The sequence below is a fragment of the Girardinichthys multiradiatus genome, chromosome 7, assembly GCF_021462225.1.
Source record: "Girardinichthys multiradiatus isolate DD_20200921_A chromosome 7, DD_fGirMul_XY1, whole genome shotgun sequence".
Lineage (NCBI taxonomy): Eukaryota > Metazoa > Chordata > Actinopteri > Cyprinodontiformes > Goodeidae > Girardinichthys > Girardinichthys multiradiatus.
In genome coordinates this window covers 27,355,810-27,375,342 of record NC_061800.1, presented here as the reverse complement: position 1 = coordinate 27,375,342, position 19,533 = coordinate 27,355,810, and the positions used below count along the sequence as shown (strand labels likewise).

Sequence of the window (19,533 nt, the reverse complement as noted above, 5' to 3'; positions counted from 1 at the left end):
TGATAGAAAAGACAGAGTAGCGGGGATATTAGGGTGTAATCATAATCCATTTTGTCATTGCAATATTAAATATTAGCATAATTTCATGTTGCCTTCATGTCGCATGGTGCAGCTGTTCTAGTAAAAGCTGCTTCCACATACAGATTTTCATGAGTAAAACACTTAGAACAACACAAAATAGTTCTTAAATGTGAAGTGGAAGGATACGTGGCTTTCTATCTGATAAAATCCTCATGATATATATTGAAGCAAGTTGCTGTAATGTGAACAAATGTGGAAAAGGGTCTGTGGGGAGGTGCAGCAGGCAGAGGAGCTAACCTGAAGTTATGTTGCTGTTCACATTCATAGAGAAGAAGGCTTCAGCTCCTCGACATGCTTCTCCCTGAGCCTCTCTGACAAATAGAGGTCAGGACACGAGGGGCAGCGAAGAGCTGCAGCGCTGCGTTTCTGCAATATGGAGTATTGGCTAAGAGGCTACGATAGGAGTTGGTAGAATGATGAAGCTCTTGATGACTGATGTTAAGAAACTCCTCACAACTACATTGCTGGTGACCTGGTTACAGAGGACATGGAGCCCTGTGAACCAGTCGGCGAATGTATCGTAAAATGCGGATTTCTGAATTTTTAATGATTTTTTTTTTTTTTTCAAACAGAAAACAGAGTGAGGAGTCCAACTGGTGTAACTGCAGAGGAAGTGCCAGGAGGCTCTTCAAGGCCCAGACATTCTTCTTCTGCCCACTCAGCACAACAGTGACCTGCTGTAAACACAGGGCCACAGAAATGTATATTTCTTCCAGCGCCCTCCCACCTCCACATTCTTGACTACATCGGTTTTGTTTGATACACAAAACCCACAGGAAGAGGCTCCATTTGTCAAGCGCTGATTGTGGGCAGACAAACCGGCCTGTCTGCACTCAGATAGCCAAGCCCGCTGGTATTAATCACAATTACAGAGTGGGCCTCGTGCACAGGAGCTGCATCAATATCCCCTCCTCTCCCCCGCTCGTCACCTCCCCTGCGCCGCTCGGGGGTGACGGGGCCACCGTTTGGAGGTCAGCGTACAGCCGGCGATAACGGCGGCATCATTTACCCCAACCCACTGCCTCCTTTTTATTAGCAATCTTTTAATTTTGAACCCGTCCCCACCTTCGGGAAAAATTGTGATTTAATATCGCAGCTGATTCACTGCATACTGTTTTTGACAGGTGTGATGAATAGCCTGAAGTGATGTATGAAAACAGCGAGGCGGATGGCAATATAGATAAGGCAGCCGTTTCGGTTATCCCTGATGGGGCCCATGGTGTCGTTTCTCCAGCCTGCCGCGCTCACGTTTCCATTTGGCCACTGCTCAAGTGAACAAACAGCCGACTTGGACTCGTTCATCTAAGCTGCCGGAGAAGGAGTGGACATGTGGAGGGAAGCAGTGAGCGAATGCACATTTACAGCACAAATGGCTCGATGGCGTTGAGCGGCTCGCGTCTCTGTCAGCGCATCCCAGTTCAACGTGTTTTAACACGGTGAACTGAAGAATATCCCACAGCATGATCTCTGAAAATGTTGGCCACCTGATTATGAAAACGTAAAATATTTGTGAGCATTTTCAGCTTTTGGTACCTCCATGGTGATGTGACAAGCTTCCTCCGTTGGCAAGGATTTCTTCTCTAGCCGCACGCTGAAAGAAAGACCAAAACAAAAAGGTGTTTGTGAGAAAAATCAACCTTCTGAGACAAACTGTGGAGAAGGCAAGGGCCGATTACTGGTGTCAAGGTCTTAAAAGTAACGGGTCATCATTTCCTTCCTACGGTTTAAGGTTTCAGTTGCTGTACATACAGCACTGTCCCTCTTAAACATGTGGCTGTGTGCTGCTGGTAAGCTGGCTAAAACAAAGCTAATGCACCTTTCTCTCTTTCTTGTAGCGGGCAGAACATATTTTTGTCTGTGCAATTAGTCCTAAATTTATCTGATGTTTATTCTATATTTAAAAAAAAAACAAAAACAAATCAATGCACAGATGAGAAATGAAGTCACTGACATCTATCAGCCTGGAAAGGGTTAATTTAACCACCTTCTCAGGCTTTGGGACCCTCCTGAACCAAAGTTTTCTCCACAAATGGAGAAAACGAGGAACAATGGGAAACCTTCCGTCAACCAAAATTTCTCCAAGATCGCATCACGGCCTCATCCCGGAGGTCACAAAATAGAGGAAATAAGTATATCTTCATGATCCAGAAGAATTTGGGGAAAATATTCTGTGGTTTGACGTGACAAAAGTAAAAACTTTGTCGGAGATGTGCATCCAGTTATGTCTGACATAAAACTAAGACAGCATTTCAACTCTATACGGACAGGCAGCAAAACAAGTCCACCTCAATGACTTAAAAAATAAAAACAAAATGAAATTTTTGCAGTGGCCTAGTCCAGACATAAATTTGAGATGAAGTGGAATTACCCTAAACAGTCTGTTCATACTTGAAAACCCTCCAATGTGGCTGAAATAAACCAAATCTGCAAACAGGGATGAGCCAAAATCTTTCCATAGCGATGTGAGAGTCTCATTACCAGTTATAGCAAACAGTTGATGGAGGCTGCCACAAGCAGGTATTAGGTTTAAGGGACAATTACTTTTACACAGAGGACCAGGATCGATTATCGTTTTTTTTCCCTCTTAAAAAAATGTAATCATTTGAAAACTGCCTTTTGTATTTACTAAGGTTATCTTTGATCTTAAAATTGTTTTTATTATCTCAAACATGTTGGTGTGAAAGACCGACAGGAAAGAAATACTTTTTCACTGTACCGTAAACGTTGCTTTTCTGCTATAAATTTAACCAGTCAGATCCTTTTATAGGTTTTGGTAATGAATACTGAGTAAATACCCAGATATATTTACTCCAGGTTATCATACGGCGAGGATCTCGGATCATGCCTATGGTTGGTTTTTGCATCAAAGAGGTTTTCATGAAAGAATACGATAAAACCAAAACTCAACCTACCTCAACTTGTTCATAGACGTATACTGGATCACTGAGGCCTCTGTAGTTGAAGGCAAAGTAAAAGTAGACACAGGCACCAGCGTCATACGTCTGAGTCACCCTGCACAAACCAGATACGTTTAGACAAACCCGTTAATGAGACCCTTTCAAGATCTCAAATAAACCAAAACTCAGCAGCTGCATTTTCTAAACAGGCTTCATTTGCATTTAATAAATGTTTTAAATTTTTATCTGTAGCAGGCAGATAATGTGAAGGTGGGAGGTTTGACTTCTCCTCCGATGACCCTTGACCTCAATTCCATTCATGATCACCAGAAAGCACAGACAATATTCAAGCACCGTTATATTTAATACGAGAACATCTCAGATGTTACTACATGGTATCAGTGATTCATCTGCACTGCATTTAAATAAAACAAACAGCTCATGCTCTGGTGTTACAACACATTTAGGAGCCACTGTGCTATAAAAGAACTCTCCTGGTTTGTATGTGGTTTTATTTTCTGGCGCTGCTCCCTGTGGAGGCGCAGAGTGCACAGCCCTTGTTCATTTGACATGCCCCATCACCTGGCAAGCTGACTGTTCTAGAGGTTAAATGGACAAATCAATCATGTGACAGACTGCAGCCGGGAAATGAATGGCTGCAGCATAATCAGGCCGAGGCTTAATCGGCACGCAATCTGCAAGCGGCAGCCTGGTGTTCCTCACCCAGCCAGCCAGCCGTCTGTCTGTCAGTCGGTCGGTCCCACTGTCCATCTGACCGAGACAGAACAAATCGGGCTGACATCCAAAAACCTGATACTATTTTAAGCCTTGAGAGGAGGAAAATATAGTTAAGTAACACTCCCGCTGTAACTTGGATTTAAAAACAATTCAAACAAACAAAAACAAAAAAAGAAACTTTTATGTTGTCTATTTCAACCTATGCACTATCGGGGCAAATTCATCCTATTCTTGAATTGTGTTCTCAGGCCGCACAGAATCATTCTAAAGGACAAAAACAGCTGCCGGGCCGCTGTTTGGACAGCTCTGTCGTTGAGAGGTTTTTTATAGAGACGCACAGAGAAATCGGCTGGTGATCAGAATTGGACGATTTTCAGCTTGATCGTCACAGACTAGTCGGAAACTCCTAAATCCAATCTTTTTCCGATGAGTGAATGCACCATACTAAGAACTACCAGGTCACACTTACCTCAACACTCTTCAGTGTGGATGCTGTTGAAGAGTGAGGACGACTCACAGTTACTTTCACTATCAGTGAGGCGATTAAAATTAAGTCACATGAAGCACAGAGGCTTAAGCAACTATTTAAAACAATGTCTGGTTTATTGGGGCTGTGAGGGAGTGAGAGAGAGCAGGACTTTCAGCAGATAACTGCTCTGCACTGTGGGATGATGCCATCTCTGTACCTAATGTAAATAATTGAGGATCTCTCACAGTGGAAGGCTAGAAAATAATATTTTAAACAATTCTAACTGTTCTGAAATACAAATCTGAATAGGCTAGAACTGGTATCGGCAGGTCAAATGTAAAAAAATCGTGACTCTGCATCTAGTTTCGTAGACTCTAGATTTGGCAGTAAAACCGGATAAAAAGGCATCACTTGTGTGCACCTTTAATTTTCACTGAAAGTTGATTTTATAATTACCTGCAAGTTGATAATGGTGGAAACTGAACTCCTTTGTCTTTACACTCTCGTATGATGCGTGCCTTCACATTCCGGCAAATGTCCAAAACCCTGAAAGAAAATTCATTTTAAAAGACATAAAAAAATTTAACTGCCAAATTAGAACTATTTGTGTTTGTAAAGATAGGAAAATGTTGTGCCTAAGGAATGTCCATTTCACTAAATTCATTAGTGGCATAAAAGGGGTTAATTTTTAGAAAAAGAGGCAGGAAGCCAGGAGGGAGGAGGACGACAGACTGACTGACATGACGACCACTGAGCGAGAGATTCCCACTGGTGTGGAAATGGCCGCCAGTCCTAAGCATGTGCAGCCGGGTGTGGATTGTGCAGGATGGGGAGGAGGGTGGTTAATGAGCCAGGCACATATGCTTGCCTCAGTGCCTGATCTCTTGGTCTCTCCCGTCAGGCATCTTAAACAACAGGGAGCTGCACGTGCTCGTGTTTGTTGTGCGAGAAAGCAGGATAATAAAACATGTTGGAACTGCAGATCTCACAACATGGATTTGAGAAAGATCAGTGGATGCTATACACATTACAACACACCCACACACATCACATGTGGAGATAAACTCATGTCCTCTGTTATATGTGTGTGTGCCAGTGAAGCTGAGAAGGAAAGCTTCCTCTTATGCGGTCGTTTAATTGGGAAGAGAAGGCAGACTTGGAGATGAATGTCAAAGAAAGAGCCAGCAAGTTTGAAAAAGAAAAAGGCTCATCAATAAAGCAGAGCAGAAAGAGTGGAAGGAGTAAAACAACAATACATTAAAATTTAACATAGTCTGCACCCTTTTTTAATGCACTTACCTGTCCCAAGGCACAGAGGTTTCAAAAGACTCCCCGATCACGTAGTAGTCCATCCCCAAGTCCTGGATAGAATACAGCATTAACATTAGGAGTCTGATTAGTAAATGGATTCAGCACATTTACATGCACCTGTCGGAAATTACTTTTAGACCCCTCGGTCAGTTTTTTTTTTTAAACCCAGTCAAAATAATTTGTTGGATTTTGTCTGAGGTATACCGCACAGCCACAGAAACATCTGTTGGCACCCCGGTAGAGACGTGCTAATGGTCTCAAACCGAACAATTAAAAGATCCAACCTTTAATTTCTTCTTCAGGGGGAGAATAAAATCCTGTGATAGGAAATAATATTTTTTTACACAAATCACCTGTGGCACTGTTGGTACCTCTGCCAATCCTTTTAAAATAAATGGAGCATTTTTAATGTTTTAGTTTACTTGTTTAGGTTGAGTTTCTAGGAACTTCTAACTAGTAATCCATGACTTTCTGCTCCCTGGGGTGAGAGTATGACCAGACATTCTACTGGGACTTTAACGGAAATTATCCGTCTGTTCAGGTCGGAGCAAGATTGAGCTTTTGGCAAAAACGCACCAGGTGGGGTCTTGCCTGAAGCAATTGAGGGATACATGAAAGAGCACCTTACACTCACTGTTAGGTACGGTGGAGGATCTGTTATCCTGTGGGTCTATTTCTGCTCCAAATCACTTGCATAGCATAAGGGACTCTTTAAAATACCAGGCCAGTTTTAATAACAATCTGGTGATATCTGCCAGTAAACTGAAAATAGGTCGTCAATGGATCATTCAGCAATATATTGATACGAACAATATGGAAAAATCAATACAGGAACGGTTCTGCAGAGAAAAATATCACCGTTCTCCTATGGTCATCTCAGTCCCCCGACCCAAAAAGAATTGCTCTCTGTCTGCTCCTGATAATTAAGTGCTGTGCTATTTATTGGTATAAGAGGGGTTTACAAGCCAGCAATAGCAGGAATGTCAAATATTGAGCCACCAAGAGCTGCAAAATATCACAAATGTATTGTTTTCTCAGTATCTCTGCTAGCAGTATGTATATCTTGATGAACTGCCTGGACTGCAACAAGTGTTAGCTAATTATTTAAGTGGGATACATTCAGACTCTCTAAGCTTGTGATATATTTGGTGAGACTTAGTGTTTAATATCAGCGTATTCATGTTTTAAAAAGTAAAGAGGTGGTAAGGTGGTCAACTTATTCAGAAAATTACACTAAATGGTTTCATTGCCAGAACAGCAGAGGTGGAACAGAAACAACTTTATTAATAAAATCTTGTTGAGATGGAAATAATGAAATTTTTTTTTTTTCTTATAGTAACTGGAGAGATGTCTCCTTATCTGGGGTCTATGTTTTCTATGAACCAAAAGCAGCAAGATTATTTGTTTATGAATCGTTATCAAAACATTTACTATCAGTATTTCTTATCTATTCTAATATTGTGTGGACTTAGAGCCACTTTTTCATCCTAATATGCTAAATTTAGAAGATAAACATTCAAAATAAAGCCTAAAACAAACCTCAATATCTAAAGCAAATTTTAACTTTGACGAAGCAAACATCAAACATCATCCAACTCCTCATTCTTTTTCATTTTCCTGCTTTTTTCTTTAAATATACTGTTTGTTGTCATCTAGATTAGCAGATAAGTCCTGTGACTCTGAATCTGGCTGGCTTAATACGAGCAGTGAAACAAAATAAAAATTACAATGTGAAAGCATCAATTGTAAACACAAAAACTGAATCAGTAAACATCAAGCTGATGACTAAAAAACAGAATGAAGTGAAGAAAAGCCTTCACAGGGTTTAAAAGTTTCTAGATGAACGCAACGAATCTGGATGTACAGCAAACAATGCCCTCTGGTGACATATTCCCTTTCATACATACACAAATATAACTGCTGATCAACATGCATCAAATAGGTATGCTTTATCCTGGAAAAATTAACTCATTGTTTTAAAAAATCTACTTTAAATCCTTGGAGAAAGCAGTCAGTAGGATGGTTACTGAAGTGTATGGAAATGTGCTCATCAGAATGGCCTGCAAAAAGGACTGACCTGAGTCAGCTCTCTATTGTTACTGTGTCAGGAGCCACTGTGTGCACTGATAACTGTGACCAGATCTGATCGAGGACCTCCTGAGGTCATATTCTGCAGCCCATCATCTTTATTCTCTGTCCTATCTGCTGTCAACCCGCAGCCTCCCTGCCCGCCCCACCTGCCCATTGGCTCAGACGGAGAAGAAGCCAGAGCAGTGACCCACCCGGAGGTAAGCGATGACGAAGGTCAACATGTAGCCCCTCTGTCCATTGTCCTCTCCTGCTGCCAGGCCCCTGGAAAGACACAACATGGTTAATATTTAACTGCTCTTTTCTTTCAAGCTTTGTTGCTCTGACGGCTGCCTCCTCACAACAGCTGTCCTGCAGCTTGTCACTCCAACAATGTACAGATCAATGCTGCTGTGCTCCACGCATCGCCACAGGTCAGCCTCACATCTATCACCAGGAGTGGGTAATCACATTTTCATTTACCATCCAAACTAATCAGCCCAAGCTCATTAGAAAATCACTATATCGATTCTTTTTTTTTTACCCTTCGTCCTGTTTCCTTACACCAGGGGAAAGCATTCCTTACTGAACCTAACCCAAGTAGTCCATCACTGACACTTGATCTGATGGGTGTTCACCATTTCTTTAAAATAATGCAATTATGAAGAGGATGCTACATGGAACTGATGGGCTTCTTCTGCATTAATGGCTTTCTATCATCCTGGGAAGCCTGTAAGTCTGAGCAAAGGGCTGCAAAGTAAAACTAAAATGGACAGATGTACGAAATAAGTGTCATCCAAGAAGAAATCATTGATGACACTGCATGAAATACTCCTTTTTGCACCTTATGACTTCAAAATCAACACTAAACATCCATAAATCCTAATGACACCAGTTTATACAGGTCAGAATCTAAGGTACACAATAAAGTACTTAACACATACTGTTCATTTTCTGTAAAAGCTGAACATTTGTGCAGTTAGCTTTTGTTTTAGGTTCCTGATATATACATCTTCACCACTTTGTACAAAACCTTAACAGGATCAGGATAGATCTGCCTGCTGAGAGACGTCTTGTATCGCTCACGTGTCGATTCTTACATTGAGGACTTGAGTTTTATACTTGCCAAGTCAACCAATGAACTGAAGCAGTTCTCTACAATGACTCCAATAAAACATCAATCAGCAGGTTTAGTTAGTTTATCAGGGATTATAATCAGGGATATATCATATTATAATGCCATATAGGTCCACTAGACCATAACAGGAATCAGAACCAAAATAAATTAAAACGGGGTGTCATCCTCCGAGTTTCTAAGAAACTGCTGAAAACATTTTAAAAAGGTAACAAGGTAAAGCCCAAGGGAAGGATTTAGCAAAAGAAACACTTAATGGAAACGTAAGGAAAAAGCAGATGAACATAAATTTAGGTTTGTCTGTTTAAATCAGTCATAGTAAAATAGATGCACCTACTTTTGCTGTTATTCTAAAATAAATACAGAGCAACTAAGGCATTGCCTTTAATTTCAACTCCAAAGTCATTTAAAATAAAAAGCAGATCTTGAACATAGGCAAGATGAAGAACACACTTCTAAAGCAACGTTAGGATGAACTTAATGAACATACTGGTGTTTAAGAACAGGGTTGGGACGGTGGCTTCCTCTCTGATCGGAAGTCCCAACTGTTCAGTTACATGATCAATCATATCAGCTGAGGACTTCCAGGCTGTGTCATATTCCTCTGTGCTGTCCTCATGGGACTGGTGCTTTCCTACCACTTCCCACAGCAGACTGGCTTTAACGTTACAGCTGTACTGGAAAGAGGACATCTAAAGGTGACTTATCAGTCCACACTGATACAACCTACTGATTCACACAAGCGTCTTAACTGTTGTTTTTTTTCCCCATGTCACTGCTATAAGGGAGACTTATCCTCATGTTTTCCTTCTCATCTATAAAGGCAGGTAAAGGGACAGAATAGACCAAGTGTTCGCACCCAAATTTTGCAGCAATGTCGTAAACTTGCTTCTCGTGCTGCAGGACCCTCTCGCGGTCTCCCTCAAACAGCAGGGTGGCCACACACAAGCGGTTGGGGTCAAAGCCTTTGAACTGAAAATTAAAGAGGAGATCGGGTTTTCATTGAAAACTCCTGAGGCAAAAACAGGCAACTGCAGTTATGGTGAGTTTTTCTTTTTCACCTTGGTAATGTAAAACGTCTTCAGTCCATCCAGAAATGACGTGAAAATAGAAGATACTTGCGGCTTCAGGGCGTGACCTGTAAAAACATTGCATAAATGTTTGGCCAAAGTAAATTTACACTAAAACTAGAGATGGGCTGAGAAATCAACTCTTGACTGGAATGATTTTCAGTTTGATTGACCAGGACTGGTGACAACAGCAAACAAAAACAAAAAAAAGATATTTTTCTGGTCAGTGAACGCAGCATACTACATGCACCCAGGACCAGCTGAAGCTTAAAACCCTTTGGTGTGGAAGTTGTTACTGACGCAGGAAGACTAAAAATTAGCCATTATTGGTATTACAGAGGGACTGAAAAATTAATTCATAGGAAGCAGAAAGGTGTGAGAAAACAGTTTAAATGAAAACATTTCTATAAAATGTCGAGACATCTTTGATTCATTCAGCTGTGAAAGGGCAAGAGAAAGCAAGACTTTCGACAGATAACAGGAAGTCCGAACTGAGTGCAGAAAAGTAGCTCGGCTTTATTCAATTGAGTTTTTATACTGTCTGTCATGGCACTTGCAGGACTTACAAATGTTTGCTGCCTTTTGGGAATTTCAGAGGAAAAGGACGTTTCTAGAGAGTTTACACGAGACAATGAGCCGAGACTCTGGTTTTACCAATATAAGCTTTGGTAATAATCAATAAGAGTTTAAAAATGTGAACTTTGTTTTTCAATAATAGTAAAACCCAGTTTAAGGATGAAGGCTCTAATGGAGGTTGCATGACACTGCCTCTGATCTTAACGTTAATAATTAATGACAGCTCATCACGCTGTACTTATGTCTCCCTATATAGTAATTCTTAAAGAGATATCGGTATTGGTAATGTAGAAGCTCGACAAAAACCGTAGATCAGATATATCAAAATTCTGATTGGTGAATCTCCAACTAAGACTGACCTTTTTCTTTTTCAGACCTTTAGACAAACCCCATTTCTGCTGTATTGTCTCCCATTCCGAGAGGCCAAGCAGGTCTGATATATTTGGGCTTTCACCAGAAAAAAAGAAAATATAAATAGTAACATTTGAATAACTTCATAACAGGCCCAATAGCTGCCAGCGACAGCAACTATAAATCAGACAGTTTCCAAAGGGAAGTGGCATTGACACAGTGATATCAGTCTTCCTCACACTCACATTTTGATTTATTCCTGATCGGACGCACAAAAGCGCCTGTGGACAAACGAAAATGAGGGGCTGGGGGATGACGGGATGGTTATCAATCACAGCAGGGAAGTCATGGGTGATGTCGCAGAGACTTAACAGTTCATTTATTTCCCTCCATGCTCAAGTCTCTTCATAACTTAGTGTCCTAATTGTTTCCAGTCCAAAATTTGATTGCGGGTCTTGGGGTCTCTCACAGCTAGCAAAGTTGTTAATTAAATACTCAGAAATCCAGGCACAAAATAATGCATACATAAGCCAAAACCTTGCTCAACTTGTTTCTTTGAGCTTCTAGGCTTGTTGTTAATGCAATTTTATCTCCTGAAACTGTACTTTTTTCTGTTAATAAATAAACAAAATGCAAAATTAAATAATATCGCATTAACGAAATTACTGGTGTCAATGATAAGATAGCCAGCATAATTAAAGTAGGGGCAAAACACTAATAAATAAATGAAGGTAGCAGAGAGCCTCGAGTTTGAGGTAGAGGTCCAACAAAATAAATATATAAAAGACAAAAAAAGGTGGGAAAAAAACACAATGGTCACCTCATCCTTTCTACTTAATGCTAAGAAGTGCCTAGTCTGTGAAAAGTAGAAATACAGGGGAGATAACGAGATCCCTGGGGACAGGGGAACTTTACAGAGATCTCCGGTAATGCCAGATGCATTCCACAAGACCTCAGGAAACAACATCATAAAACTTCAACAGAACAACTACTTCATTCTGGCCCAGGTCATTTGTCATTATGCCTCTGGTCCTGGTCTCCTTCTGTACATATGTGCTGCTCTTTTGCTGCAAATACAATAATCAGATTAACAACTTGGAGCTGTAGAAAGTGACATCAGTGCATGCAGCATACTTCATTTTAAACATACATTTATAAAAGTTAAAGGTTTGAGAAAATGCAACCTTAAATGATATTTTTCGCAGTTTAAAAGCTGCCGTGTTCCTCATTTAATAATATTCCCGATTACAAAAGAGTTGTGCAGAAATAAATCAGAACAACACACCACCATGCAGCAACACAGTGACCTCTGACCAAAGTGCACTAGATATATTGGGAAGAAATACAAATGATGTCCACTGAAATTTTATTTAGTGACAAATTTTAAGAACTGAAAAACTGCAGCTCCAAGAATAGCAGTTTTCTTAAAACCATTAAAAAATATATAACTGATGCACAAACTTACTTAGCTCTATGATCTAATATAGAAGCTAATTAAGCATGAGTTATTGAAAAAAACCCTAATTTATTCAGACCACAATGAATTGCTGTTTTGAAGCTGTAGACCTTCTATGGTACCTAGAGTTGGGCTAATCACAGTTCTGTGGCCAATTTATTTGCAAAGGTTTGATTTGCTGATGCTGGTTTTAGCTGATATCCCAAATGGACCTACTCTTTCAGCCATGAGAAGACATTAATTATTATTAGCAGAGGCCGCTTCACATCATGAGTGAGAAAGCAATCAGTGTAAAACGGGGCCTTACTATTTCAGAGCAAAAATGACATTTTAAACTGTCTTTAGCGTCTCATATTAGTGATTATCCCGGTTAGCACAGCTAGCACTACTGGCATGTTAAACTTTATGTGATCCTAAGGACTACATCTTTACCTTAACTAAGATTTTCCAAAGGGCATTTCAACATCCAGCATGCTCTATTGCAGAGATTGGTTTAAAGATTAAAAGAATAAAACAGAGGTTTTGCTCTCTTTAGCCTTCCTGTTATTTGCTAGAGTCTTGGTCTCTCTGTATAAACTGCAGACTTGACATGTCGTCAGCAAAAGGCTTTTTTCCTTTTAATGAGCTTCTTATATCTCTCATGATTTTTCAACACCCCAACCACACAGGATAATACCTCTTAACACAAGACAAAAATGCCTTCGCCTCATATTTGTCAGATCTCCATCTCACCAAGTATTGTGTTAGAAGTGCTGGACAGTCATTTTCAAACTACAGGGCCTTTTTCTTTATTAACTTAAAAAAAATAAAATCAGCTACTTACAACTTTGTGAGACTTGAGTTTACTGGACAGGCTGTGAATATTTTGATCGACTCAATTTTACAATAGCAGTCAAAGTGGTGGAATAAAATATTTATGGCATAAATAAGAACAACTGTGACAGGTTTGACTATATTGTGAAGAATTCAACAAACTTACCAAATTTAAATTGTTCATTGTCCATGAGCCGTATAGACGCTGGAGCGCACCTCTGGGAAACAAAGTTTTAAGTCTGAATCAGTATTACAGCAAATTGCTGAATTTTATCAATAAAGCACATCAGAAAGCTTAAATATATACAGCACTAAATGTAACCAGAATGTCTTAATTGTAAAGTGTCTGTGCTCTGTACATTTTGGCTTCTTGTTTGATACCAGGACTGTAGAGTCTGAAAAGTCGATGCTAATTTTTTTATATTTCCGTTTCCAGTTAAGCTCATACTTCTGTCAGATTTAGATTGAAAATAATTTTTATTCAACCAAGAAGTTTATTTCTGATAGAAAGTGAGACAGGCATCTCTGAAAAGATAACAAAATAATGTAAAAGCAGAAGAAATAATGAAAAATGTTGGAAAATAGTTTCTATTTACATTTTATTTTAAAAGAAATTTGCATATTGAAAATTATGTATTCTCTTTTCAGTAATAACTGGAAGTTGCAAATAAACTTAAAAAAAAATCTAACAGAAATATATAAATAACTACATGATTGACTAGTTGCAACATATGTGATTTTCCTTTGATACGGAGGGATTTTAACCGAACAACAAGAGAAACATTGAAATGAATAGCCGCTGAACATCAGAAACATAAAGGGCAGTAACAAAGAACATGTCGGAGAAATGATGGGCCCCATACCTGTCTGGCCACCTCTCGCAGACAGGCAACACCCTGCTCAAAACTAGGGAACACCACAGAGCCGTACTTCTGATACTCTGGCATGGGACGGATCTTCATTGTTACCTCAGTAACAACACCGAGGGTTCCTGTGGGGCACAAAAATAGGGGGTTTTGAGCTGAACAAGAGGTGGTCTCTATCGGGCTCCGGGTCAAATTTATGAATTTTTGTTTTGCATCTTCATTTTGTTCTTTTTAAGCCGTCTGTTTATCATCATGTTTTGTTTTTGTTGTCTCTATGGACCATGCAGTCTGACGGCCCATGCCCTGCTCCACGCATGCTGTATATTATGAACATGTCTGAGCATAATGTGTGGATAAGCTACAAACGCTGCCTTTCTGGGACTAATAAGGTTTTCTGAATCCGAATACAATTTATACCAGACAAGCCTTTAAAAGCAGAGCTTAAAAGAATTTTACAGGGCTCTGGTACATGTCCTCTGGGTCAATTGTGACCTTGGTCTCACATTTCACAGTAGGTCTGGTTTTTTAGCACACACAGGGGGACAGCTAAGATTTATCTGCATTCGAGCAAGAGGAAATAAAGTGGGTCCCTATCAAAGGCTGTGGGGGCCACAAAACATACAAAGAAACCTCTGACTGATATTTTTCCCTGACAAATGCCAAACATTAGAGGTTGCTGCTGAAAAGCTCTCTTTTAAAACTTTAAATTAATCTTCCATCGTACAGGTCTAGTCTAAAGTCCCTTAAATAAGCTGCCAGAATAAAGTGGTAGAGTAACAGAGGTTTTGTCCGACTGTGAAGAGCAACACTGATGCCCCTCCCCCACCTATTGGTGCAAAGAAAGCCAACTGATAGAAATCCCAGACACTTACAATAAGGAGAACACTAATTGTTATCTATATGTTGGGTTATATTTGCTATAACAGCAACACACCCATTTCAGTGGATTTGGGATGGTTACCATAGTAAAATCATTTCAGAGGGTTAAGTATATCGTTTCAGAATTAAATCACCATTAAAACTGTATTCAGTTACCATGGTAACAAGACTTTTGCATGTCCATCAGACAAGCAAAGATCTTTTTGATGATCCATCAGATGCAGCGTCTGTATAATTTATCATTTTCACCAACCAACAGCGGGACATTAAAAAAATGTCTAATAATCAATTTTCTTTACAGCCGGCATTTATCCATTTATCTCATAATCACTCAGTTATGTACAGATTACTGGAATACACACCATTTTCTGTGTCTGATGCACATGAACCAGCTCACCATCACCACATACCACTGGATGTCAGTAAACATGAGTTTTACGTTTTTTTAGTGTGTTACTTGTGCTCTTTTGCGTGGAAACGTCGGTTTGTGTTACTTTTTGGCACAAATGTGGAAATTTCCACTTCTTTCAAGGGGCTCATTATGAGAACTCATCTTTAAGTCTCTCGTTTTCTCTGCTCCCATTTATCTGCTCTCTTTGTTACAAACACATTTACTTAGATAGATATATTGATCTCTAAATAAATAAAAAAATACATTATTACACATAACTAGGCATTCTAGATCATATGGTGGCTTTTTTGGCACCTCTAAAGTGGCTATATATGCTACACGCTGCTCTCTAGTGGCTTAGTGGAAAACATAGGCAGGAGGAGCCTTGGGGCAAGGCATGGATATTTAGAGAAAGGGGGAATGGAGGAAAGTAGGAAGGAGGTGTATTGTAAGAGAGGTAACGGAGGGTGAGGGAGTATGGATAAAAAGGACGTAAATGCAACAGCAGGATCAGAAAGCCTCTTGGGGTGGCTAGAACTAAAGAACTAATGCTGTGCAGCATTAATGTTTTGTAAATGAAGTGTAACAAGATGTTCTGCAACAATCACCTCAGCGACACCATCCCCCCTTACATAAAAATCATTTAGTTCTGAGCTTTAGCCCAATATATTACCAGCTACTGAGAGATGTCAGTGATCAATCCCGGTGTTCTTCCTCCTTGTTGAAGCCAGGAGCCACTTTGTATTCAGGCTACTTCAAGGTCAGAGAGATAAACAGACCCCTTTGTTGTGTAGAGAATGAGAAGATTACGGTTCCAGAGAAATTCCTAATAAAATAGATGCGGTGCTCTTAGCATGCAGGGCATAGCTGGTGCTGTGTAGTTACTTTTTAAGTGACCTACTGTCAAACTGCAGCGTGAGGTTCTTGCTTGAGGAGGTTGATAATTTTAATGAGACTACATAGTGAGTTGACCTTTAGTTTCAATGTTAGGCCTCCCAAAGGGACACAAAGTCCAAGAAACATGATGTGGACCTGTTCTATCTCTACGTTGTGAACTGGCCCCATTTAGCCAGTTAATTTTCAATTTTTGTTTGGCCTCAATTTAACAATAGCTGAAGTTTTTGCATTAATGAAAGCTGTTCATGATTTTAAGTCTGATTCATTAAGTTGTCATATGAGCAGATCTGCAGCCCAGACAACATAGCAGGTTTCATACTGCACCTTGCAAACTACAAACTTCAATGTATTTTAGTGGGATCTTATGTGACAAACCAACACAAAATTGTGCATAATCATAATAAATATAAGACTATGAAAAATGAATTTATAAAACTGAGAAGTTTGAATGCATTTGTATTTAATGTGGCATCTCTAAATAACAGCCATTCAACTGCCTTCAGCAGTCTCCTACTTAGATAAATGTGTTATTTAATCTCAGTATAAATCCAGCTGTTCTATGAAGGCCTCTATGAGGTTTGCTAGAGAACATCAGTGAACAAACAGCATCATGAAGGACCACAGCAGATAGGTCAGAGAGAAAGCTGTGGAGAAGTTTAAAGGTTATAAAATGTCCTACGCTTGGACTTCTCATGCAGACCGTTCAATCTATCATCTTTAAATGGAAATAGTATGGCACAACTGCAAATATACAAAACGCATTTATCAAAGAAGCACCCGAGAAGCTAAATCAGGAGGAGCAGCAGCGATCCACAGCTCAGGTGAAAAGATTTGTCCACGGAACAACTATTAGTCATGCAAATCTTACATTTTAGTAAGAGTGGGAAGAAGATAGTTATGGTTAACAGAAAACCTTAAGAATCCTATTTAAAGTTTGCCACAAGTCATAAGTGGGACACAGCAAACATGTTCTCTGGTGAGAGGAGAACAAAATGCAAAACCCTACGCGTGAGGAAAACTAACCCGGCACATCACCCTGAACACACTATCCCCACGGTCGGACACGGTGGTGGCAGCATTATGCTGTGGGGATGCTTTTCTTTCAAAGGGACACATGGGAAGATGGATGATACTGACTCAGGAGGCTAGAAACATACGTACGCTTCAGATTCTTTATTTGTAAAATATTTACATAATTTCCCTTCCACTTCACATTTAGGTGCTACTTTGTATTGGTCCAAAATCCAAAGAAAATACATCAGAGTTTGTGGTTTTAATGTGACAACTTAAAAACGTTTAAGGGGTATAAATACTTTTGCAAAGCAGTGAAGGTTATGATCTGGCTGGTAGTAATGTGAACAAATTTGGGGCCTGCACTAAGTAGTAGGTTTCATATATGCATTGTATATTCTAGTTCTTTGGTTTAAATATCAACACAATAAAGAGGCTGCTAAATTATAAGGCTAAGCAGCCTTACAAACCTTAGGTATGTATGTGTGTGTGTGTGTGTGCATATCAAACAGGAGGAGTTGGCATCAAATAACCAATCGCAATCAGGATGCAGAAAGAAAAGCTGGCAAAAAAGAAAAAGCCGACTATTTAAATGTGTAAAGTCTATCTTTACCACAGCTTTATCATTATAGCAAGAGTAGAGCTGATGATTTACCAGTGTGTATTAAATTAATGTGCCGTGTTAAATTACATTTGTATGATTTCGATCATACGTACAGTGTTGCACATCCAATCAGCACAAATTGAGACTCATGCAGCAATCCCCAGCTAAACCAGGGAGCAGATTGTTGAGCTTTGCACTGCCAATATAAAGTTTGCATCCACAGCTGTTTATCACAGCAATGCCAAGCCTCTCTGAACCCCCTCATTATGTAGGGAAACTTGGCATATGGCGCTATTCTCTGTGGGTATTCACAAGGACAGGGCACTGCAGATGGAGTGCAGCAGAACCCCGTTTCTTTACACATACCACTTCAGATGAGTTTGCACCAAAGCTAGTTAATGTGTGAGCAACATGGCACCTGAGAACTGTCCTGATGTTACTGTTTTATCACAAAGTCCTTACAGATATGAACAAGTTAATGTGTACTGGAAACACATGAGCTAGTTAGCAGACCTTCTGAGCCCAGGATGAAGTGGTGAATGTCTGGGCCCATGGACATCCGTGGTCCCTGACAACTCTTTTCAATCACGCCTCGTGGAGTAACCATCTTAATATGGACAACCTATTCAATCAGAAGACATCAAAACAACAAATAAAAAGTGTCACTTCCTTTCACAGACCCACTACCGTTGACATGTACAGAGTTCCTAAAGAGTTTCCATGTAAATACTCTGGAGTTTTCTTTTCCTTTCTGTTCATTTTAAAATATAAAATTGTGAATTTAAGCATGAAACCATGGCTGATGATCTACTGTGGAAAGGCTTAAAATAAGGAACCTGGAAAAACTAGAGAGCAAGAAGTAATAAAGAAAGGAAGGAAGGGAGGACAAAAGGTAGGAATGGAGGTAGGATAAAAGGAAGGAAGGACAAAAGGTAGGCATGGAGGTAGGACAAAAGGAAGGAAACAGAGGTAGGATACAAGGGTAGTAGCGCAGAAGGCAGAAAGAGAAGACTAAGAAAAGGAAAAACTGAAGGAGAAAATGAAGAATGGACTGGAAGAAAAAAAAAAAGCATAAGGGAGTCAATTATTTCCACATGTTTTTTCATACTTATCTCTACCTGGAAAATACTGAAATCAAATTCCAAACTATTCAAGACCTTATAACAACCCTACATGCAGTATAGCTTATCATTATTTACTGTAACTACTGCAAAATCTAAGTTTAGAAGTGAAGGACGAGTCGGAAACACAGCTGCCAGTTATGTTCTCTCTAATTACTGTGCAGTAACTTGTGTTCCTTTGTTGCGTGGTGTGGATCAAACACACAGCCAGGCAAAAGGGACGGGAGGTGACTCACCAGATCCTCAATGTTGCCATAGATGTTCTTCTTCATGCCCGATGCTCTCGTAGCAACCCACCCCCCCAGGGAGCTGAACTCCATGGAGTCGGGCTCGTGCCCCGTACAGTAGCCGCTCTCATTAAGCTGCGATAAAAGTGAAAGAGCATGTGTCTGTTGTGGGAGTTTAAGAAAAAGATAAATAAACCAAAAACGTTTGGAAAACATTTGATGCTTTTAACCCACAAGAATGTTTTAATGACAAACAACAGCAACAAAACAGAGCAAGCAGAGGGGGAAATATAATTAGTGCTCTGTAGCAGGATTTATAGTTAAACAGCAATGTAAAAACTACGGCTTTATAGCTCTGCAGATATTTACAGAAACTTCACATAAACCAAGAGGGAAAAAAACAAACAATAAGGGTCTTCATGTAGGGCCAACAATAAACAAAATTGGACTGGACTTTCTTCCATACCTACAGCCGACAACAATTTATAACCTACAGTAAACAAACGCGTTTATTCAGAGGACCATCAAGTGCCAGTCATACACACACCACTAAAAACCAATACTATATAAACG

At 39.8% G+C, this 19,533-nt stretch overlaps 1 protein-coding gene across 2 annotated transcripts in view; it reads right to left on the bottom strand.

Annotated features, from left to right (window-relative positions):
- Window positions 1-19,533, bottom strand: part of agps (alkylglycerone phosphate synthase) — a 40,331-nt gene that overhangs the window by 5,738 nt on the left and 15,060 nt on the right. For both annotated transcript variants that reach the window (XM_047370476.1, XM_047370475.1), the window contains exons 9-19: window positions 18,970-19,095; window positions 18,126-18,234; window positions 13,828-13,955; window positions 13,131-13,182; window positions 9,760-9,836; window positions 9,558-9,670; window positions 7,779-7,848; window positions 5,485-5,546; window positions 4,642-4,731; window positions 2,994-3,093; window positions 1,615-1,672 (exon numbers count right to left, since the gene is read on the bottom strand). In XM_047370476.1, the coding sequence (XP_047226432.1) occupies window positions 1,615-1,672; window positions 2,994-3,093; window positions 4,642-4,731; window positions 5,485-5,546; window positions 7,779-7,848; window positions 9,558-9,670; window positions 9,760-9,836; window positions 13,131-13,182; window positions 13,828-13,955; window positions 18,126-18,234; window positions 18,970-19,095 (985 nt within the window). The remainder of the gene's footprint in view (window positions 1-1,614; window positions 1,673-2,993; window positions 3,094-4,641; window positions 4,732-5,484; window positions 5,547-7,778; window positions 7,849-9,557; window positions 9,671-9,759; window positions 9,837-13,130; window positions 13,183-13,827; window positions 13,956-18,125; window positions 18,235-18,969; window positions 19,096-19,533) is intronic.